Source organism: Ovis aries, chromosome 3 (assembly GCF_016772045.2).
Source record: "Ovis aries strain OAR_USU_Benz2616 breed Rambouillet chromosome 3, ARS-UI_Ramb_v3.0, whole genome shotgun sequence".
Lineage (NCBI taxonomy): Eukaryota > Metazoa > Chordata > Mammalia > Artiodactyla > Bovidae > Ovis > Ovis aries.
In genome coordinates, this window is record NC_056056.1 from 114,094,578 (window position 1) to 114,118,937 (window position 24,360).

Here is a 24,360-nt window from a genome sequence, read left to right on the forward strand (position 1 = left end):
AGTCTTGTTACAAGGTCAGAGCACAACAGAGAAATGTATTTTTGTCTGAGTGTTGGAGCTCAGATATTGATCTTTATGCTAAGTATGATGTCTAGGGTTTGCTTATTCTTACTTCTGTGAAACTGCTTTTTTGGATAGCTAGATGAATATACACTTAAATACTAAAATAGAAAATTCAAAAGCAACTCTCTGGAAGTGGTTAACATAAAAGCTAAAATTTTAGTTGAATTGGGTATTTTACATTAATTCCTCCTAGCTCATGTTAAAATATTTATATCTAGAAATGTTTTTTTAAAAATTTATCACTAGACTCAGAAAATTCGTTCATTAGCCTTTTAGGGTGCAGCATAATTTGAATCCACAAGTTACTTATAGATTCAAGTTGCTACTGGGGTTTGATGAGTTCAGTTCACTTAGAACCAGGAATGGCCAGATTCATTTGGTAGAAATCCTCATGGTATTTCAAGACACACACACAAGGGAATGGCAAGTGGGACATGTTCAAAGAACATGTCTAATAGCTAATATGTCCTCTAATAGCTCAATAATATGGAATTAATTGTGTCAATATGGGGAAGCAAAAGGCAGGTTTAATGGAAAAATTTTAATAACCTTGCCTAGAAGTTCTGGTTGGTTGATAAGATTTGTTGCCAACCTGTGGGATTCTCAACAAGGCCTGTCCAGGAGAAATTTGGAAAGAAGTCAGATGTAGTTAGGAAATTAGGTTGGAAAAACACCAAGCAAGGCTAGTATTCTGACACAATATTTGATCATTTTATTTTGAAGCATTTAAAATCTGACCGTGATAACTTGTTTTGCCTCAGATATGTGTACAACACAGTTAGAAGAGATATTGACTCCATCTAACCTCTTTTACACAAGAAACTGTCATAGAATATTGAAATCTTACATGGCAAGTTGTGTTTGAGGCATTATCTTGAAAGGCTCATTGTAGGTAAATGAAATTTTAGTTCAGTTTTCACATTTTAAAGTATCAGTTTTGAAAAATGGGACATATAAACAAAATACTATCTGTTCATCTTATTCCCAAGACCCTTTGCAGAGTTACTCTAGGCCCAAAACTGCTGAATTGGAGAAATAGACTTCAGATTCATCTCTTGATGGTGTATATGTTTTCTAGGTTCTTTCTGAAGGCTTAAAAGGGATCCTCAAAACTTAAATATCTTCTATTACGTCACCTTTAAAATGAAAAGAGTATGTTAATATATTTCAGATTATCAAAGAATTTTATAGTTGGATATCGCTGGAACTCACTTCTAATTATTTTTCTCATTCACTCTCTCCCTACCATGGCCAAAATAAATACAGATACCATAGTTGTACTTAGAGGCAATGTAGCAAGTTCCATGAATTATAGACATCTTAGAAAATATGTAGCTTAAAAAATGTGAAAAATCAACTATAACCAAAAGGGGAAAGAAGCACACTGGAAGTAAACTATTTAAAAAATTGCTGTCTCAATGAAGTTTTGAAATGGTTTATATTCATTTCTATACGTTTTTAAAAAGAGAGAAGGAAAAAACTTACTTTGTTGCCACCCAAAGGATGTGATTCTGCTGATTTAGCTATATTGCGACTTTTGTTTTATAATGAATGATAAGGTTTTGATGTTTTTAGTATATGGCATCTATTTGCTGAGACGCCCTCTTGTTAAAATATGCAGTAGAGTTGAATTTTTTCATCATTCTTTGAAGGAAAGAAACACATGTTTAATATAGACCAGACATTTGAACAAAATCATTCCAACATTTATTGAGATCAGATCATAAGTCAGATGAAAAGATAAACTCTTCAGTAGCTAACTACACTCAATGCATTAAATGGTCTGGACATATAGAGAAGAAACTTTTTCATTTTTCCTCAAAAGAAAACTTGTGTCATTGTGTATCAAGATACTTCACCGTAGTCTTTAGGGGTGAGGAAGGATATTCAAAGCACAGGAAGAAATCACATGGAAAGGCTCAGAGAAAAATATATGCTAGTTTGAGTTATGGTGAGGGTGGGTCTCATTAACAGAAGTAAGAAAAAAGGATTTGGGAAGATATGGAGAGTTAACTAGTTCAAATTTGAACAGACTATCGGTGTAGAATTTAGCTACTTTGTTTATTTAAAGTCAATGTGACATTTTATAGGTACTTGCTTATACTTAGAAAGTTCTCCTGAGGAAGTACTAAGTTTGGCTAAACTAATTTTTTCATAGATGTGATTTTCCCATATATATAATGGAATATTTCTGACACAGTTATTCTTCCTTTGGGCTTACTGTGCCACCCTGAGTGATTACTACCCTACCAATAGCTGTTGTTTTTAAAAAGATACTTAAGATTTTAGAATGTGATCATTCTATTTCATTAAACACAGTTTTCTGAAAAAATCAGTATTACCTGAACATTCTTAAATTCTTAATTAAAAAAAAATAATAGTTTCTAGAAGAGATTTCTCTAGAAAAGAACAAAATTTGAAATAAATGAAACAAGTCAACCAACCCATAAAATTAAGCTAAATTTTTAAACATTTATATAAGATTTAATTTTCATTTTTTCCTCTTTTAACCTAAAGGCAAACATTTTAGCACTGTTCATTTTAAATTCAAGAGTGAAAATCTGAGTTTAATTAAAATTTAACATGCATGCTAGTTGTAAAATTACTTAAATTATGTGATTCATTAAATATGTACCATAGGTGTTCTTTTGTGAATATATTTCTGGTAAAAGCAGAATGAATTTCCAATAAATATTTCATCACTTGCGAGATTTATTTTAAATATGAAGCATATTAAATTTTGATAAAATAATCTATTACTAGTTGGACAATGGGCAAAATATAGATAGAAGTTGGAGAGACTGAAAAAATATGACAAATTGTGATAGATTTTTGGTCACAGTATTGGTAATTTTCACAAACATGTTCTTTCTCCTTTATGACAAATAAACACAAGTGAAATTACAGTCAAATATTTGAGGATCCATGTGTGAATCCAGGAGGTCACTACTGATTTTCTATTAGGAGATTCTTTGATTTATAAGCTATTACAAGTCTATAAGAGGGTGTTTTTTTTAATGCCTGTCTTCTAGGAATATGCCAGATACTCAAGGAAAATAGACATATGAGGTGCTGAGTATCTGTTCTGAACTTGGATATCATTTCAGTTAGCACCATCCATCTTTTTTTTTTAAAGTGTTGAAGGCTGGAATAGCCATTGGCTATTCCTGTGCATGAGCAGTTTTCTTCAGTGGTGCTTATCATGACCCTGCTGTTTTTCATGCATACCTTAGGTAGGGATAAACTGCTTACCACTGAGTGAAGGACTCAAATGCAGTTCTTTGGCTATCTGCCAAAGATACTGGAAGAAATATGAATGACAAATATATTATGGAGGAATTCTCCTCCTAAGAGGTCCACAGGATTCTAATTTTTAGGACTGCTATCACAGCCAGGGATGCTCCGTGCTTTTGTGCTCCTGATGGAAACACTGCTTTCGCTGAAACAACACTCCAGTTCCTGGGTGTTGCTGCTGCTTCTGTTATCTTCCTTATAGTGAGTCCTTTATTTCTAGTAAAGATATTCATTAAATAACCATGGATGATGAAATTTAGACAAGAATTTTCATTGAGACATAGCTTAAAGTTACCCTAAATTCAATTAAAAAATGGTGGTGGTGATGGTTTAGTTGCTAAGTTGTGTCCGACTGTTGCGACCCCATGGACTGTAGCTTGAGAGACTCCTCTGTCCATGGGATTCTCCAGGCAAGAGTACTGGAATGGGTGGCTATTTCCTTCTCCAGGGCATCTTCCTGACCCAGTGATCGAACCCATGTCTTCTGTATCTCCTACACTGCAGGCAGATTCCTTGGCTGAGCTACGAGGGAAGTCCCAATAAGAAAATAAATGTCACAAAATTTTTATTTGTAAGCTTTTTAAATAATTTAACTATTTTAAGCACTATATGTTACATATATTTCTATTCAGTTTTTAAAAATTCCAATATTTCTTTGGCTTGCTGAAGCTAGGTCTTTATACTAGGAATTCTATTTGCCTGAAAAGTGCCAAAATCTAAGATGACCTTGATATGATAGCAGCTTTAATACTATGGCATTTAATAGGAGTGACTTAAGAATGAATTCCAGGTTTTGTTACTGAATATAAAAGTCTCTGTTTCCCAGATGCAAAACAGATGGGAAAACCTAAAATCACTCATTTGACAAAACCTCGGGGTTTCCAATTAACAGTACATGCACTATGATATGCTTTTTTGGTAGTAGTAAAAGTTTGGTATCTAAATGAGCAATGTGCTGTCTTGTTTTAGGTCACACTGGTCAGCTTTGGACGCGTGCATGCTCAGTCGTGTCTGACTCTTTGTGACCCTATGGACTGTAGCCTGCCAGGCTCCTCTGTCCATGGGATTCTCCAGGCAAGAATACTAGAGTAGGTTACCATTTCCTCCTCCAAGGGCCTTCCTGAACCAAGGATCGAACCCGCATCTCCTGTGCCGTCTGCATTGGCAGGTGGATTGTTTACCACCCGGAAGCCCTCAGTTTGGGTACCCTTTTAGAGAAATAAAGACTATTCAGATCACATTTGTAAGAGAATAACCAAAACATTATTTTTAAATTCTCTATTAGATTTAGCTTCTTACATTTGCAAGTAAAAGATTGTAGGATACAGCTTAGAAGGTCAGCCAAGCATCTGGATCTCCCAGGACAGCAGCGCTACATAAAACTAAGCTCATTAGATAGTGAGCTGTGAATAAAAGTGGTTTGTTCTTCTCTCTGAAGTATTAAAGCTTCTAAATTCTGTTTGTTTCACAGGAGTCTGAGCTGATAGAACTAAGAGAAACCATTGAAATGCTGAAGGCCCAGAACTCTGCTGCCCAGGCAGCCATTCAGGGAGCACTGAATGGTCCTGACCACCCTCCCAAAGGTATATTTAGAAATCTTGCCATTTTTTCATGCAATCTGATAGGTGTCTGTTTTTCTTAATTAGAGCAAAGCTGCTTTTACTCAGTCACACTGCATTTGATAATATGTGAATTGCTGTTACTCAGAATCTCAGAGTTGAAGAACAGTAGCCTTCAGTATCAAACTGACGTTAGGAACTGGCTCCTACGTTCGAACTCTTCTCTCCTCTTGATTTGGTGAAGTTGGGTCTAGAGAGATTAGGTAATGCAATCATATCTACCGTTGAGCAAAACAAACCAGGGAAGGAATACGGAAATGTAGATCTTTATGTAAAAAGATAGCAATCGATATGGTGAAGTAGTGGGTGTTGGGAGCAACTTGTCCTGTGTGGTTCAGTTCAGTCTCTCAGTTGTGTCCGACTCTTTGTGACCCCATGAACCACAGCACTCCAGGCCTCCCTGTCCATCACCAACTCCCAGAGTTTACCGAAACTCCTGTGTGGGGGCAATAAGAAAAATATTTTTTTGTGGAAAACTTAAAAATGGTAAGAAAATGGACTAAAAGTTGGTGTGTTTTTAATTATTACTATGCTTCAGCAGGGCTTTCAAGGTGGCTCATTGGTAAAGAATCCACCTGCCAGTGCAGGAGACAAAGCTTCAGTGCCTGGGTTGGGAAGATCCCTGGAGAAAGAAATGGCAACCCACTCCAGTATTCTTGCCTGGGAAATTCCATGGACAGAGGAGCCTGGTGGGCTACAGTCCATGGGGTCCCGAAAGAGTCAGGCCCAACCTAGTAACTAAACAGTGACAATGCTTCAACAGTCTTAAACAATGATAAAATAATGTTTTTTGCCACCACCTCCGCCCCTTTGACTGCCATTAAAGAAATACTCTGTGATAATGTCATGTCATTTTTTTCTTTATGTAAGTTCTACTTATTCTTAGTCTCTTTTAAGTAGCATTCAATATGCTCAACTCTTACCAGCTGACAAATGCTTTCTTAAATCCTGAGTGCTCTGTCATCTCTCTTCCCTTTTCCAGATGAATTTTGGGAATGTTTGATAGAATTGTTCAGTGTCTTTAACAGCCAGTCATACTTCAGACACTGGAGTGTGGTTTTTCTTTCCACTACTCCACTGAAACTGTTCTTTCCATCATCAATAAGGACTTACATAACTCTAAATCCAGTACATTTAAAATTCTTACTATATTTATCATAAAAGTAGCATTTGATACTGATATCCACTCCATCCTACTTGAAACATTCACTCCTGATGCTCATTACATGCATCTTCTTATTCTTCTATGCTTTTTGAAAGTTTCTTTCACAGTTTCTCTTGTTTGTTGCATTTGTTAAGTATTGATGTTTCTTAGAGCCCAGTCCTAAGCTCTCTTCCATTATGATTTTATACATTTTATGATTCTCTTCATCCTATCTAAATTTTTATACAAGCCCATCTAATACTCTCTCTATAATTATTGCTTTTGTGTTGATAACCGTCAAATAGATCTCTCCAGGGCAGGCTCATCTCTTGAGTCACACATCTGCAAATCCAGCTGCTAAAGAGGGAACTCTATCTGGTTATCTCTGGATGTGTGTTTGTCGCCTGAAACTTGGCATCTCTAAATTTAACTTGTCTTCTTCCTTCTCAGGCCTGTTTATGCCTTCAATGCTGCTTTCTCGGTCAAAAGCATCGCCGTCCTTCCATATTAGCAGAAATCCTCCTCTGCTCACTCAGCAAATCACTAAGTTCTGTTGACCCCACCCCTTAAAGATCTCTCGTTTCCATTTCTCTGATCCTATTGCCATTCCTCATCTCCCCTCTGAACTGTGGCCACAAGCTCCTCAATAGCCTTCCTGCTCTGTGACTTTGGCCTCTTTGTACCATTCTTCACACTGAGACCAGAGCAGTGGTCTACAGGGTCCATCTAACAGGTATCCTGTTGCCTTGAGATAAAATACAGACTCCGTAACGTGACATAATCTCTCCTTGCCAGTTTTGTTTATTCAACAAGTATTTAATGATCATCATTTCTAGATATTTCGGACCTTATGTCTTGTATTTTGTCATTTCAGGCTTTAGCTGGCCTGAACTTCTTTCAGTTCTTCAGAAGTTCTTTGCATATTCTGTTTATTCTGCTTGGCACTTTCTACAGTGTGTGTTCAGCATAAAAACTTTCTGAGATCTTGCAAGGGTTAGCTTAAACATACCTCCTTAGGGCTTCCCTGTTAGCTCAGTTGGTAAAGAATTTGCCTGCAATGTAGGAGACCCCAGTTCGATTCCTGGGTGGGGAAGATCCACTGGAAAAGGGATAGGCCCACTCCAGTATTTCTGGGCTTCCCTGGTGACTCAGCTGGTGAAGAATCCACCTGCAATGCAGGAGACCTGGTTTCGATCCCTGGGTTGGGAAGATCCTCTGGAGAAGGGGAAGTCTACCCTCTCTAGTATTCTGGCCTGGAGAATTCCACGGACTGTATAGTCCATGGGGTTGCAAAGAGTTGGAAACAACTGGGCGACTTTCACTTCACTTTCACGTACCTCCTTGACTCTCAAACTATATGAAGTCCCTTTGTGATATGTTTTTGAAAATAACTGTAGTTCCCTTACAAAATTTGCATTACACTTTGGTGCCTTCATTTATTTATGGTCTACCTTTCCTGGTTGATAGCAGGGTGGTTTGTTTTCTTAATACTAAATCCTGGCCATGTTGATGCCTTGTACATGAAAGGGGCTTATTCAAATTTTATAGAAAATATAATTTTTAAAAACAAAATTTAAGTTTGGGGAAAATAATTATATAAAGTGAGATATACTGAAATTAAAAGAAAAACTAATTCTCTAGGGGCTACTTCTGTTAAGAATTTAGCAACTTTCCATGTGGGGGAGTTAATTTAAATGCAGCATGGAAAATTACTGCATATTTAAAGCTTATCTTAGAGCTATAATAAAGCAGCTTATGTTCTAAATCTTCATGTTGTAAATAGGTCCAGAAGGGATTTAAAAAGGCTTAATCCCTTCCTTACTGTGGTGCAAGATACTGAAGTAAAATTTTCTGGAAAGATTCATTTTATCTCAGGCAACAGGTAGCTTAATGTCTACTGGAATTGAAATATAGGAGTTCCTTTGCTCAGATATGTGAGAGGGTTGACTAAAATGAACAGAAGGATAACTGTTACTATACAAATTGGTCAAGAAAGATTAAATAATAGTTTTTAGATTAAATAAAAGTTTAAACTAACAAAAACAAATAGTTATAAAGGATTGAATGTATATAGGATATTCAGATTAATATTAAAACTCAGTGTTACACTGAATGAATTGTAAGAATATATTTATTCAATAATTACTTGTTGATAGCCTACCATATGATATACTCTGTATAAAGCCCTGAATATATAATGGTAGGCCAACTAAACATAGTCTTTCTCAACATTTAACTTTTAATCTTAAAGGAAAGCAGAAATAAAGAATTGTTGTGATCATTAGTGTAGCTGAATGTGTGTATAAAACAGTTATAAGTTCTAAAGTGGACAAGAATATGTGCCCTGGAGAGGACGGGTACCAGGGAACCTATTCCAGTTGCAGTCAAGAAAGTCCTTTACCAGATAGTAATGTATAAGGGGAAACCCAAGAGTTAATTGTCAAGGCAGATTTTAAATACTGACAGAAAAGCATTCCATAAGGGTCTTAAGACAGAAGAGATCCAAGCCTTTATGGAACTGACCCCAAGAATATAGTGATCAAAGGTAAAATAAAAGAGAGATGAGTACTGACCAGATTACTTAGGGAGGGATCTGTAGGCCATATTTAAGAGCTGGAATGTTTTCTATTCTTGCTGAAATGGGAATCTACTGGGAATTCTTAAATAAGAGAGTGATGGTAAGATTTTTTTTTAATTTATTTATTAATTTTTTTACTTTACAATATTATAGTGGTTTTGCCATACATTAACATGAATCAGCCATGGGTGTACGTGTGTTCCCCATCCTGAACCCCCCTCCCACTTCCCTCTCCGTACCATCCCTCTGGCTCATCCCAGTGCACCAGCCCCAAGCACCCTGTATGATGCATCAAGCCTGAACTGGCGATCTGTTTCACATATGATAATATACATGTTTCAATGCCATTCTCCCAAATCGTCCCACCCTCGCCCTCTCCCACAGAGTCCAAAAGACTGTTCTATACATCTGTGTCTCTTTTGCTGTGTTGCATACAGGGTTATCATTACCATCTTTCTAAATTCCAATATATGTGTTATTTATTGGTATTTTTCTTTCTGGCTTACTTCACTCTGTATAATAAGGCTCCAGTTTCATCCACCTCATTAGAATTGATTCAGATGTATTCTTTTTAATGGCTGAGTAACATTCCATTGTGTATATGTACCACAGCTTTCTTATCCATTCGTCTGCTGATGGACATCTAGGTTGCTTCCATGTCCTGGCTATTGTAAACAGTGCTTCAATGAACACTGGGGTACATGTATCTCTTTCAATTCTGGTTTCCTTGGTGTGTGTGCCAGCAGTGGGATTGCTGGGTCATATGGCAGTTCTATTTCCAGGTTTTTAAGGAATCTCCACACTGTTCTCCATAGTGGCTGTACTGGTTTGCATTCCCACCAACAGTGTAAGAGGGTTCCCTTTTCTCCACACCCTCTCCAGCGTTTATTGCTTGTAGACTTTTGGATCGCAGCCATTCTGACTGGCATGAAATGGTACCTCATTGTGGTTTTGATTTGCATTTCTCTGATAATGAGTGATATTGAGTATCTTTTCATATGTTTGTTAGCCATCTGTATGTCTTCTTTGGAGAAATGTCTGTTTAGTTCTTTGGCCTACTTTTTGATTGGATCATTTATTTTTCTAGACTTGAGCTGCAGGGGTTGCTTGTATATTTTTGAGATTAATTATTTGTCTTTTGCTTCATTTGCTATTATTTTCTCCCATTCTGAAGGCTGTCTTTTCACCTTGCTTATAGTTTCCTTTGTTGTGCAGAAGCTTTTAATTTTAATTAGGTCCCATTTGTTTATTTTTGCTTTTATTTCCAATATTCTCAGAGGTGGGTCAGAGAGGATCCTGCTGTGGTTTATGTCAAAGAGTGTTTTGCCTATGTTTTCTTCTAGCAGTTTTATAGTTGCTGGTCTTACTTTTAGATCTTTAATCCATTTTGACTTTATTTTGTGTATGGCGTTAGAAAGTGTTCTAGTTTCATTCTTTTACAAGTGGTTGACCAGTTTTCCCAGCACCGCTTGTTAAAGAGATTATCTTTTTTCCATTGGATATTCTTGCCTCCTTTGTCAAAGATAAGGTGTCCATAGGTGTGTGGATTTATCTCTGGGCTTTCTATTTTCTTCCATTGATCTATATTTCTGTCTTTGTGCCAGTACCATACTGTCTTGATGACTATGGCTTTGTAGTAGAGCCTGAAGTCAGGCAGGTTGATTCCTCCAGTTCCATTCTTCTTTCTCAAGATTGCTTTGGCTATTCAAGGTTTCCATACAAATTGTGAAATTGTTTGTTCTAGTTCTCTGAAAAATACTGTTGGTAGCTTGATAGGGATTGCATGAAAGATTTTTCTTTAAAAAGATTTGAAAATGACTTGGCTGGCTGTTCTTTGTTAGAGTGAGTAAGTGATGGTGATGGCTCCAACTAGAACAGTGACAGAGCAAAGGATGGGAAGTGGAATGTAAAGAATGAATAAACATATAACTGAAATATATATTGTTTCAAATAAGCTTCTCCATTCATTCAGATTGTGGGTATTCGTTTGATCAACCATTTTTACTGAAATCTGTGATGCTGCATGTACTCAACTACTTAACTCTAGAAAAGAATTGTCAGAGAAAAGTAAAATGCATTCCCTTCATCCTGTAATGTTATTGAAATTATGCCCTTGCCAGTCTTTATTGGAAATGCGGTCATAGTTGAACATAGCTAATACTTCCAAGGACTACTTTTTCTTTTCTTTTTTTTTAATTTTTACTCTATTTTACTTTACAATACTGTATTGGTTTTGGCATACATTGACATGAATCTGCCATGGGTTTACATGAGCTCCCAAACATGAAACCCCCTCCCACCTCCCACCCCACATCATCCCTCCAGATCATCCCCGTGCACCAGCCCCAAGCATCCTGCATCCTGCATCTAACATAGACTGGCGATTCGATTCTTACATGATAGTATACATGTTTCAATGCCATTCTCCCAAATCATCCCACCCTCTCCCTCTCCCTCAGAGTCCAAAAATCCGCTCTACACATCCGTGTCTCTTTTGCTGTCTTGCATACAGGGTCATCATTACCATCTTTCTAAATTCCATATATATGTGTTAGTATACTGTATTGGTGTTTTTCTTTCTGGCTTACTTCACTCTATATAATCGGCTCCAGTTTCATCCATCTCATTAGAACTGATTCAAATGTAAACATTTTGGGATTATTTGAAGTCAAATATAATTTATTAATTCTGGATATAATAAAAACTCTTAAATACTCTAACTCTTAATACATCTGCTTTATTTGTAAAAGTCAGTTATGATGAGAAAACTAGCAAATGCTAATCTTATTCAGAAAAGCTTGTATCCAAATGTAGCAGATATTTAAAACATAAATATATACACATATTCTTTTATTGATTATTCACATAATTTCCACATTAGTTGATTAAGAGATACTGTGCTCCTTTATTGTTGATGCAAAATAACACTCATAAATACCATGATTTAGATTTTGACACTGGTAATGCTTTTCACATGCAAAAATAGTAAATGTTTTCGTCATTAAAAATATACACTTTTAGAACAAATTCTAGGGATTCTTAAAAACAGCTATTATAGTTTTCCCCTCCTATAAAATTTTTCAGCACGGTTATTCTCTTAATGGAAAAATGAAAGTACTTATGGATAGGTATGAATATGAGATTAAAGATGGAGATATGTATATGTATATTACCCACCCACAGATATAATTATTGTACGATTTGAAAGTAACCAGTTAAGGTTCCATTTCCATTGGTCATTTTATTGTCAAAGTACTTTGCTGAAAAGTTTTGATTATATACTATTATTTCTATGGGAACTTCTTGAAAGATATATTGTAATTTCTGACCTCTGATAAGTTCCACTGAGATTTCTTTTGCTTGGCTAATCTGCATTGATTCCAATTAAATATAACAGTAAGAGATGGCCTAAAAGCACATTTGACCTTAAAAATAATTTTATAAATTACTTGTGTCTTCACTAACTCCTAAGGTCAATTCACTATGAGTAGAAATAATTTCAATTTTAAATATTGTAAATAAATCTTATAAGCTTGTTGTATGGAGTGGCTACCTTCAAAAAGTGATTTAGTATCAAATAGTGTCCTTTTCAAAATATCTTATTAGCTGGAGAGAAGTTCTTGCTTTATAGGAGTATATAGAGGTCATATTACCTGGCAGTTAGTACAATAGACAGTAGGATCCATCTAAGACTCTTTTTCTGCTGTGTTACTGCAAGGAAGCTTTAGTGATTATGCTCCTTTCAGTGGTTTGCTTTAAGAGTAAAATTAGATGCTCCCAGAGCAAAGTAAGCATCTAGTAAAAGCTAGCTTTATTATTACCTGTTATTATTGCCACTACTATTATTCTTTGAAGTCATGGGCTGGGATTAGGTGTAATGGGAGAATTATACTGTCTTAAATATGATTTCTGTCCTTTATCGAGCCCATCTTTGCATGAAATGTTCCCTTGGTATCTCTAATTTTCTTGAAGAGATCTCTAGTCTTTCCCATTCTGTTGTTTTCTTCTATTTCTTTGCAATGATCCCTAAGGAAGGCTTTCTTATCTCTTCTTGCTATTCTTTGGAACTCTGCGTTCAGATGCTTATATCTTTCCTTTTCTCCTTTGCTTTTCACTTCTTTTCCTTTCACAGCTATTTGTAAGGCCTCCCCAGAAAGCCATTTTGCTTTTTTGCATTTCTTTTCCATGGGGATGGTCTCGATCCCTAATTCCTGTACAATGTCACAAAGCTCCGTCCACAGTTCATCAGGCACTCTGTCTATCAGATCTAGGCCCTTAAATCTATTTCTCATTTCCACTGTATAATCATAAGGGATTTGATTTAGGTCATACCTGAATGGTCTAGTGGTTTTCCCTATTTTCTTCCATTTAAGTCTGCATTTGGCAATAAGGAGTTCATGATCTGAATCATAGTCATCTCCCGTGCTTCTTTTGATGGCTTTATAGAGCTTCTCCATCTTTGGCTGCAAAGCATATAATCAGTCTGATTTGGTGTTGACCATCTGGTGATGTCCATGTGTAGAGTCTTCTCTTGAGTTACTGGAAGAGGTTGTTTGCTATGACCATTGCATTCTCTTGAAAAAACTCTATTAGCCTTTGCCCTGCTTTATTCTGTATTCCAAGGGCAAATTTGCCTGTTTCTCCAGGTGTTTCTTGATTTCCTACTTTTGCATTCAAGACCTCTATAATGAAAAGGACATCTTTTTGGGTGTTAGTTCTAAAAGGTCTTGAAGGTCTTCTTCAACTTCAGCTTCTTCAGCGTTACTGGTTGGGGCATAGGCTAAGATTACCGTGATATTGAATGGTTTGTCTTGGAAACGTCCAGAGATCATTCTGTCATTTTGAGATTGCATCCAAGTACTGCATTTGGACTCTTTTGTTGACCATGATGGCTACTCCATTTCTTCTAAGGGATTCCTGCCCACAGTAGTAGATATAATGGTCATCTGAGTTAAATTCAAGGACAGAAATGGTATGGACCTAACAGAAGCAGAAGATATTAAGAAGAGGTGGCAAGAATACACAGGAGAACTGTACAAAAAGAGCTTCACAACCCAGATAATTATGATGGTGTGATCACTCACCTATAACAAGACATCCTGGAATGTGAAGTCAATTGGGCCTTAGGAAGCATCATTATGAACAAAGATAGTGGAGGTAATGGAATTCCAATTGAGCTATTTCAAATAGCTCAAAGAAAGATGATGCTGCAAAAGTGCTGCACTCAATATGCCAGCAAACTTGGAAAACTCGACAGTGGCCACAGGACAGGAAACGGTCAGTTTTCATTCCAATCCCAAAGAAAGGCAATGCCAAAGAATGCTCAAACTACCACACAGTTGCACTCATCTCACACGCTAGTAAAGTAATGCTCAAAATTCTCCAAGCCAGGCTTCAGCAATATGTGAACCGTGAACTTCCAGATGTTCAACTGGTTTTAGTAAAGGCAGAGGAACCAGAGATCAAATTGCCAACATCTGCTGGATCATGGAAAAAGCAAGAGAGTTCCAGAAAAACATCTATTTCTGCTTTATTGACTATGCCAAAGCCTTTGACTGTATGGGTCACAATAAACTATGGAAAATTCTGAAAGAGATGGGAATCCCAGACCACCTGACCTGCCTCTGGAGAAATCTGTATGCAGGTCAGAAAGCAACTGTTAGAACTGGACATGGAACAACAGACTGATTCCAAATAGGAAAAGGAGTATGTCAAGGCTGTATATTGTCACCCTGCTTATTTAACTCATATGCAGAGTATATCATGAAAAACTCTGGGCTGGAAGAAGCACAAGCAGGAATCAAGATTGCCGGGAGAAGTATCAATAACCTTAGATATGCAGATGACACCACCCTTATGGCAGAAAGTGAAGAAGAACTAAAGATCCTCTTGATGAAAGTGAAAGAGGAGAGTGAAAAAGTTGGCTTAAAGCTCAACATTCAGAAAACGAAGATAATGGCATCTGGTCCCTTCACTTCATGGGAAATAGATGGGAAACAGTTGAAACAGTGTCAGACTTTATTTTGGGGGGCTCCAGAATCACTACAGATATTGATTGCAGCCCTGAAATTAAAAGATGCTTACTCCTAGGAAGGAAGGTTATGACCAACCTAGATAGCATATTCAAAAGCAGAGACATTACTTGCCAACAAAGGTCCGTCTAGTCAAGGCTATGGTTTTTCCAGTGGTCATGCGTGGATGTGAGAGTTGGACTGTGAAGAAACCTGAGCGCCGAAGAATTGATGCTTTTGAGCTGTAGTGTTGGAGAAGACTCTTGATAGTCCCTTGGACTGCAAGGAGGTTCAACCAGCCTATCCTAAAGGAGATCAGTCCTGGATGTTCTTTGGAAGGACTGATGCTAAAGCTAAAACTCCAGTACTTTGGCCACCTCGTGTGAAGAGTTGACTCATTGGAAAAGACCCTGATGCTCGGAGCGATTGGGGGCAGGAGGAGAAGGGGATGACAGAGGATGAGATGGCTGGATGGCATCACGGACTCAATGCACAGGAGTCTGTGTGAACTCCGCGTGTTGGTGATGGAGAGGAAGGCCTGGCTTGCTGCAATTCATGGTGTCACAAAGAGTCAGACACGACTGAGCGACTGAACTGAACTGAACTACGATTTCTATTTAATTCACAAGTGAAGTCTACCTAGATTCCCTCTGACGACCTTCACTCCATTAGCTCTCTGACTGTGGTCAAGGTACTTCATGCATTTCAGTCATCTCATCTTTGAGATGAAGTGCTTAGATGACTCGGCAGCTTTGTTTGGCTCTAACAAGGTATGCGTTCATGAAATGAAAAGTCGGTAATTTGGCTTCAGTAGCTTTATTCAAAGGACAAATATTAAAAAGACACAATTAATTTTCATGCCATTATGAGTTTCCATTTATTCCATGGAATATATCATTGGGATAAATGATTTTCTAAGTGCTGCTTGATCTAGGTATTCAGTAAAAATCACTAGCATAACATTTAATTTGGGGACAAAACTCAGAATTCATTAAAGTGCCAGTGCTACAGACTTACCTGCAATTCCCGTTGACTCCTAATACAGGTAACCTAATTAATTAAAGCAAATAGGGTGATACTTTGTTAAGCTTATAAAACTAAAACTGCATTGAAATGATCTATACAAAGCTGTGTTGACTATAATTAGAGAACTTCCTCTCAGAAACCCTAAAAGTCTTATTTGCTCGGATTGAAAGTCTTTATGAGTAAACGTGACTTTCTCTGTCTGTGGCTAGATCTCCGCATCAGAAGACAGCATTCCTCTGAGAGCGTTTCTAGTATTAACAGTGCCACAAGCCATTCCAGCATCGGCAGTGGTAACGATGCTGACTCCAAGAAGAAGAAAAAGAAAAACTGGGTAAGCTCTTAGCATTCGTCTAATTCAGAAGCGTCTTAGCACAGTGAGGCAGGATTTTTCCTTTTGGATTTTAGAAATTCACAGCAGTTTACAGTATCTCATTCAAGTGACTGACCCCTCAAATTCTACACTGATCAACAAGTTCAGGGCAGCCTGGCGCTGAAGAGCAGACGCCTTGGAGTTGGGACTAACTGAACTTAGATAGGAATCCCAACTCTAATGCTTACTTTTTGGCTCTTAGGCAAGGTACTTTACCTTTTGGTGAGCCTAAATTTTCTCTTTTGTAAAAACTGGATAGTTATACTGACTTGGCAGGGATATTGTAAAGAAAAACAGAGTAACATCTATAAATAAATGGCTCCAAGCAGGGCCTTATTGTGAAGGTGGAGATAAAGAAGAAGAAAAGGATGATGGTGATGGTGGTGGTGGTGTTAGTAGTGGCGATGACGGTGATGGTGGTAAAGATGCTGATGGAAAAAGAGGAGAAAAAATAGAATTGGTAAAAGAGAAAGAAGAGTCCTTGCAAGCTTCTCCACCCCTTGCATCAACAGAGCTTATAGTGTGAAAGTATCACTGTATCAGAAATGAACTCTCTATATTTTCACCAAAAGAACATAGGAGAAATACAGGAATGTACTTTAACAGAACTATTCCCTGTTAGCTAGAGACATAATTTATGATATAAAGTAATTGCTGAAAAACTGAGGGGAAGATGCTACCACTACAAAATATTTAAAAAATAATGAAGTAAAGGATTTCTTTGACTGCCATGAAAGAAAAGTAAATTTTAAATAAGTAGAACTCTTGATGACATCCAAAATGAAATCAGGAAAGGATTTTACTAGAGTGCTTTCTGTAAGTAATGAGAGAAATATCTTTTTTGTTTTAAAAAAATGTTGATGCAGGTAATATTTTAAAATACTGATCAGCCTTCCTTCCCTTGATTTGTAATTCCGCACTCTTTCATGTTTCTGCAAGGTGAACTCTAGAGGAAGTGAGGTGAATATAAACCGTGGACAGTTTGGCATGCATCTATAAAAACACCCACCCTTGGCATGAATGCTATTCATTTTGGCAGGAAGCTTTTATACCTTTTAAAAACAGATTACCTTGTTTGTCTTTTCTTTGTGTCTTTTCATTTTAATCTTCAGTTTTAAAGAGAAGTAAAACTACTTTCCGAATAGCGCTGTAGGGCATACCAATTCTGGTTTTGCGTAGTCTGGGAGCTGAAAATTTGAATAGAAACTCACGATTAATGAAGTGTTAGGTGAATTTGGTTTCATTTTGCTTTTTAAGTTCATACTGTCAGCGGGCCCTGACTTGACAGTCGTGCTAAAGTGGCCATTTAAAACAAATTGCCTTGAAGAGAGGAGCCTTCTGAAAGGAGACCCCTTCAAGGTACTTCGTTTTAAATGAGTGCTCTGATAGCCATGCCCTTGTCCCTGCACTGTTTAAAAGCCTGCCATGTTTGCGCTGTGCTGGATTAATACAAGAGTAAAACAGAAACACAAAACACGGTATCTGGTTTTTTTTTTAATCAGAGATACCGTGCTGCAGCTGTTAATCCCTTGCTTATACATACTGACCCCAGGCAGTGGCTAGGATGGCACCTGCAAACTAACGGCCCAAAGCGAGATGCCCCCAGTGCAAACAGACAAGGAAGGTAATTTCTGTCCTTCTTGCAGCTGAGAAGCTCATTCAAACAAGCCTTTGGGAAGAAAAAGTCCACCAAGCCTCCTTCCTCACATTCGGACATTGAAGAGCTTACAGATTCGTCCCTTCCAGCATCCCCCAAGTTGCCCCACAACGGGAGTGACTGTGGGTCAGCCTCCATGAAGCCCTCGCAGTCTGCCTCTGCGTAAGTCACCCCCTCTGCAGCACGAGGAAGAATCTATTGAAGGCGACTTCAGGCCAGGCCCACGTGTGTGTTCTGAATGGAACCGCAGCACTGTCTCTGTGGCCATTATTTCCAGATCTTCCTTAGAATAGCAGACAGCATTCATTTCTCTTCTGTTTTCCATACATTAGAATGTAAATGTTTCTTGATCTCATTCTCCCCTTTTCTAAGTTATTATTTTCACTTATTTCACTGGCATTTGTCCTTGTATCTATCTAACTGTGCATTAAATGCAGGTCACCCCTTGTCTGGCCACCAAAGAAACGGCAAAATGGCCCTGTGATCTACAAGCATAGATCCCGGTAAAATGGAGTGTGATGCATGAAAACTGCTAAGATCCCAGTTCTAACCTAAGCAGTGTTCCCTCCTGCTTTCTCTAAAATCACTCACGTGTGTCTCAACAATGACCACCTCCTCTGCCCTCCTGTTGTGGAAGTAAAACTTTGTTACCTTAAGCCGAACTGCAATCCGTTTTTCTTCAATTGGGTTAGATAACCTAGCCTAGCATTTTTTATAGTATCCCACTAGAATGTTGTAAGAAAGAATAAAACATTTAGAACATAAAACACGTGCTCTGATCATTCTCTTTGTTCTGTATACTGTTTAGTTCAGATTCCGTGTGTGCCCGTGACGGCAGCTCCCCAGAGCTGTCATATACAGCAAGGCCACAAATAGAACCTTGCACACCCTACTTAATTCCCTTACTTAGAAGAACATAGCACTGTCATTTTGTGACCAGCAACTTAATCCTCACATTAAATAGAAGAGCTATTCATTAATATAACAGAAATTCTTTTTGACATATTTCCTCCCAAGCTGTCTACAAACCAACACAACAACAGTAAGGATGTCGTGTATGTGACCTTCAAGCAGCCCCAACTAGCCTGCTTGTTTGGGTTGAAACCTTGCTTCAGTTTCATTAGCTGACCTCCTAAATCAGCCGAGCCTACCAGAAGGATTATATAACACTCATCCATTATTTAAATGTCCAAAACTAATCTCCCTGATGTATTGTCTACAATATTTATTTTGAAGTTTTGTGGTAACCTGGAGAGAGTATTATGGCAAATAAGATTATTCTTTGCAAAATTTTGTAAAACTAGAAATCAACATTTTAATACATAATAACTTTGTTTTAAACAAATTTAATATGTTGCAAATAGGTTAAGTCCCTTGAAAAAATGGTTGAATGAGATGTAGTAATACTCTGACTTTCAGCCCCACAAATATTAGCAACAAGGGAATTTTGAGTATCAGTTTCTATACAGTAAAGATAGGTTGTTTTTAAACTTCAAAAAATAGAGATTAAAAAAAGAGAGAGACAAAGGCCTACTCTTTTCAGTTTTGAACCTATGAATGTATTTCTGTTTATGAAACTCTTTTTCCTTTTCTCTAGGTTTTGCCAGCAGCAAATAATCTCTGTACCTGCTGGATAATATTGCAGTTCAGCTTTTAAAAGAATCATTGCCTTTCCTAATCCTCTGGCTCCCCAGCTGCTGATTTTGTGCTTGTTTCTTTCTTCAGGATCTGTGAATGCACAGAGGCTGAGGCAGAGATAATTCTGCAGTTGAAGAGTGAGCTCAGAGAAAAGGAACTAAAATTAACAGATATTCGGCTGGAGGCCCTCAGCTCTGCACATCATCTCGATCAGATCCGGGAAGCCATGAACCGGATGCAGGTTGGTCTGTAAGCACCTTCAAGGAGTGAACAGGAGAGATTTGAAATGCTGCCTATTCTCTTCTCTCAGTTATTGTAAAAGCAAATCTCACATTTAAATCCCTTTTTGAAATGCACTCTTTTTATTTAATCTCCACAACTCCTTTCCTAATATCGGTTGGAGAATTTTGTAAAATCCAGGTTTGGAAATGGGAGTGCAAACTGGCTGGTTGCACTCAAGGACCATTGAAGGCACTTTTGCTAGTGATTGAATTGGCTGACAGCTGAGTTTTCGGAGAAACTACTACAGGCCTTGCTTCTTCCCTTTCCTGTGATTTACCTTTTGGTATCTTTTTCCTATAATTTTGAAATCTGACTTTCAAACACCTTTACCTATTTTTTTATTGAAAAACAAATGAAATGAGGAAAGGACAGAAATATAACACAAGCTTTCTAAATAGGAAAGTAAAAGTGATGTAGAATGCCATCTGTAAAAGTAAAGCCTTTATATGTCTTGGAAGGATCTGAAGGCTAAATTCAGAATCAGTCTGTGCTCAGACTTTCACTTTATTATTGTCAACCAGTAATCACTTGGTACGGCAGATGACTGAAACAGGAAAAGCTCGTTGCCAAGCAGATTCCTATACCACTGATATATATTCATCAAAAGGCATGTGTTGTTTTTATGAGCTCAGTGCCCTGTTTTGAAGGAACAAAAACTTTTTCAGACGTTAGCTAGATTCTGAAGTGATAATTTTAAATCACTTCATTTATATTACTTTTGTTTTACTGTGGTTTTCAACTCTCCCTGAATTCAGAATAGTACGAAGGGCATTTTCTTCTATGAGATATTAATAGTATTGCATTAAAATTTTAAATTTGATTTTATTAAAGCATAGTTGATTTATAATGTGTTACAAAGTTTCAGATGTACAGCTCAGTGATTCAGTTGTGTGTGTATATATACATATATATACACATATATAGAGAGAGATATAGATAGATAGATATAGATACATTCTTTTTTAAATTCTTTTCCCTTATAGGTTTTTACAAAATATTGAGTATATAGTAGGTTTCTCTGTTTTTTATCTGTTTTTATATATATTGTAGTGTGTAATTCTAAAATGAGAAATGGAATGGCCTCTGCAATTATGTTATTCTTAATTCAGGTGAGACCACATCCTGGAAAACTCCTCAAATACATGATATATATTTTTTTAAGTATAAAAAAATTCTACTGGTCAGTGTATCTGTATTTGTGAATATCTGAATATGTATATATGGGAGACAGAGAAAGAGATTTACTTTTCCTTCTTTGGAAAGAAATCTTGATTTCATAATTTATATTTGTTTATTTAATATCTCACCACATTAAAAAAAAAACCCTCTGATTAACACTACTAAAAGAGTTGATACCGTTTTCTCTTCAAGTTAGCACCATGTTTTTCAATTTCACCGCAGAATGAGATTGAAATACTGAAGGCTGAAAATGACCGGCTGAAGGCGGAGACGGGGAACGTGGCGAAGCCCGCTCGGCCCCCATCCGAGTCCGCGAGTAGCACCTCGTCGTCCTCCTCGCGGCAGTCCTTAGGACTCTCGCTGAACAATTTGAACATCACGGAGTCTGTTACCTCAGGTGATTTTGTGCGCACGGTGCCTGGGTCACAGCATGCCTAGGACTTCACAAGCGAGGACACCTCGAATCTGGAGACCCTTGCCCACCGCCACCCTCGCCGATCCCCTCTTCAAAGCGTTAACACCCTAATTCTCAGAGATAGCCCTTTTTCCTTATAAGTTCATTCTCTGTCATGATCGTCTTAAAAGAACATTCTGTGTAAAAGAGTGAAACGACTTAGAGATACGGTTTTCGTATCATTTTTTAAAACTATTATTTGTGCTTGATACAGATAGGACGGAGTAATATTCTCAGTGATGATCTTCCGTGCTCATCGCAATATAATCAGAACCCCGTGCAACGTGATAGCGTTTTGCCCATTTACCGGTGTTTCAGGACCTACTCCTAAATTTGACTAGATGCTCCTGCGTTTTACAGCCCAGGGAGAACACCGTGCTCCTCTGTCTCCAGGCTACAGCTCTATTAAACTGTCACCAAACAGACAAAAAGCAAACACTGGGTTCCATTAGTGTGTTCAGAGTAAGGGTAGCGCTTTAGTCAGTTGCAAATAGAATCATATAATCTAACGTTGTCTTAATATCTGATGAACTATTCCGTTATAAAGGATAACTGCTCCCTTAATTGAGCGCGCACACACTGCATTTAACCATTTTTGTATACATGAAAGACTTGGTTGAGAAAAGATTTACAGGAGGATCTGTGGTGATTACAAAGCACAGCCACTAGATGACGCTCGAAAACCAATAATATACATGTTCCTGGGCAATTTTAGATCCCATGGTAGAACTGAGAAACTTCATGACTTGCCTTAAAGTACACTAAAATATAGAAAACAAAGATAAGATGAAAACGAAAAACACAAAGAAATATACAGAAAGCTGATACTGATGATATTTTAATAAATCATATCTCTTGCTTCTAAAAGATCAGAATTTGTAAAATTCTACTAATTATATCTTCCCTTCATGGGGTAAAATGAATGGCCCCAATGCATACTTGCTTTCTTATAAAAGGTAGCTGGAAACCAAAAGGTAAGTAGGAATTCCCTTAAGTTCATGAAAACATTGTTTTATACCATTTGGCAGGGATTGGGGAAGGAAAATGAATTCTGAAAAAACACATCAAGCCAAAGAAATATTAGTACCCATAGCTCAGCTGGTAAAAGAAGCAACCTGCAGTGCAAGAGACCCTGATTCAATCCCTAGATTGGGAGGACCCCCTGGAGAAGGGAATGCCTACCCACTCCGGTATTCTGGCCTGGGGAGTCCCTATAGACAGAGCAGCCTGGAAGGCTACAGTCCGTGGGGTCACAAAGAGTCAAACAGGACTGAGCGACTGAGCACAGCACAAGAAAAAACAGAGGTTATAATTAACTGAAGTTATCAGTCATTAGGTAAAATGAAGCCAAAGAAATATGGTAATAACTTGAATGTATACATTGTCTATGTGGTGTTATCATACACATTCTTCAAAAGATAGGGGAAGAAAAAGAACAAAAGCTTTAAATCTGAGAGTCCTCAGCCACGTCCTATGTGCTGGCTTCTCAGTGAAAAATCCGAGAGAAGTGCAGTAGGACCCACACCTAATGGCAGACAGTGCTGTCCTATGTCCTGGGGCTTCACTTCATAAGGGTTAGTACCTTACAGGAAGGCTTAGGGTGGGATTTTATGGCCTGTTACATGATTTTGTTTTAGTCCAAGGAAATATGATCAGGTTTGAAGGAGGCAACTTTAGTACTGAAAGTAGTTTAGAAAGAACAGCAATATAAAAATTATACTACAACTAATGTCTAGGGAGGCTAGGACTCATAAAGATGAATATAAAATCAGAGAAATTAAATTTACAATTTCTGTGTCCATGTGATGGCCATGATTCAGAATTTGAGACAATTTGGTGGGGGGAGGATTTTTTTCTTTTTTAATGTGCTTTGCAATTACCCATTTCATTATTTATTTTAGTATTGCATAGTTTTCTTCCCTCAGTTATTTTTTAAGTGTGATTCTTGTGTCTGAACAGGCAAAAATTTAAATCACTTGACATCACTTGACTAGAAGAGCTTTTATTCCCTTCATGATTGTTTCAGTTCAGTTCAGTTGCTCAGTCGTGTCCGACTCTTTGTGACCCCATGAACCACAGCATGCCAGGCCTCCCTGTCCGTCACCAACTCCCAGAGTCTATCCAAACTCATGTCCATTGAGTCGGTGATGCCATCCAACCATCCCATCCTCTGTCGTCCCCTTCTCCTCCTGCCTTCAGTCTTTCCCAGTATCAGGGTCTTTTCCAATGAGTCAGTTCTTCACATCAGGTGGCCAGAGTATTGGAGTCTCAGCTTCAACATCAGTCCTTCCATTGAACACCCAAGACTGATCTCCTTTAGGATGGACTGGTTGGATCTCCTTGCAGTCCAAGGAACTCTCCAGAGTCTTCTCCAACACCACAGTTCAAAAGCATCTATTCTTCGGCACTCAGCTTTCTTTATAGTCCAACTCTCACATCCATACGTGACCACTGGAAAAACCATAGCCTTGACTAGATGGACCTTCATTGGCAAAGTAATGTCTCTGCTTTTTAATATGCTGTAAAGGTTGTTGATAACTTTCCTTCCGAGGAGTAAGCGTCTTTTAAGTTCATGGCTGCGTCACCATCTGCAGTGATTTTGGAGCCCCCCAAAATAAAGTCTGCCACTGTTCCCACTGTTTCCCCATCTATTTCCCATGAAGTGATGGGACCAGATGCCATGATCTTCATTTTCTGATTGTTGAGCTTTAAGCCAACTTTTTCACTCTCCTCTTTCACTTTCATCAAGAGGCTCTTTAGTTCTTTATCACTTTCTGCCATAAGGGTGGTGTCATTTGCATATCTGAGGTTATTGATATTTCTCCCGACAATCTTGATTCCAGCTTGTGCTTCCTCCAGCCCAGCATTTCTCATGAAGTATTCTGCATATAAGTTAAATAAGCAGGGTGACAATATACAGCCTTGATGTACTCCTTTTCCTATTTGGAACCAGTCTGTTGTTCCATGTCCAGTTCTAACTGTTGCTTCCTGAACTGCATACAGGTTTCTCAGGAGGTAGGTTAGGTGTTCTGGTATTCCCATCTC

General features: G+C 37.8%; 1 protein-coding gene across 15 annotated transcripts in view; it reads left to right on the forward strand.

Annotated features, from left to right (window-relative positions):
• The window catches only part of NAV3 (neuron navigator 3), an 892,975-nt gene that overhangs the window by 835,904 nt on the left and 32,711 nt on the right, over positions 1-24,360 (forward strand). For 10 of the 15 annotated variants that reach the window (XM_060412470.1, XM_060412471.1, XM_042246551.1 and 7 more), the window contains 5 exons: positions 4,829-4,940; positions 15,945-16,066; positions 17,752-17,924; positions 19,488-19,641; positions 21,084-21,258. In XM_060412470.1, the coding sequence (XP_060268453.1) occupies positions 4,829-4,940; positions 15,945-16,066; positions 17,752-17,924; positions 19,488-19,641; positions 21,084-21,258 (736 nt within the window). Of the gene's footprint in view, positions 1-4,828; positions 4,941-15,944; positions 16,067-17,044; positions 17,066-17,751; positions 17,925-19,487; positions 19,642-21,083; positions 21,259-24,360 lie in introns of all 15 variants that reach the window. The other 5 variants (XM_004006210.5, XM_060412468.1, XM_060412476.1 and 2 more) reach the window with 1 other exon arrangement.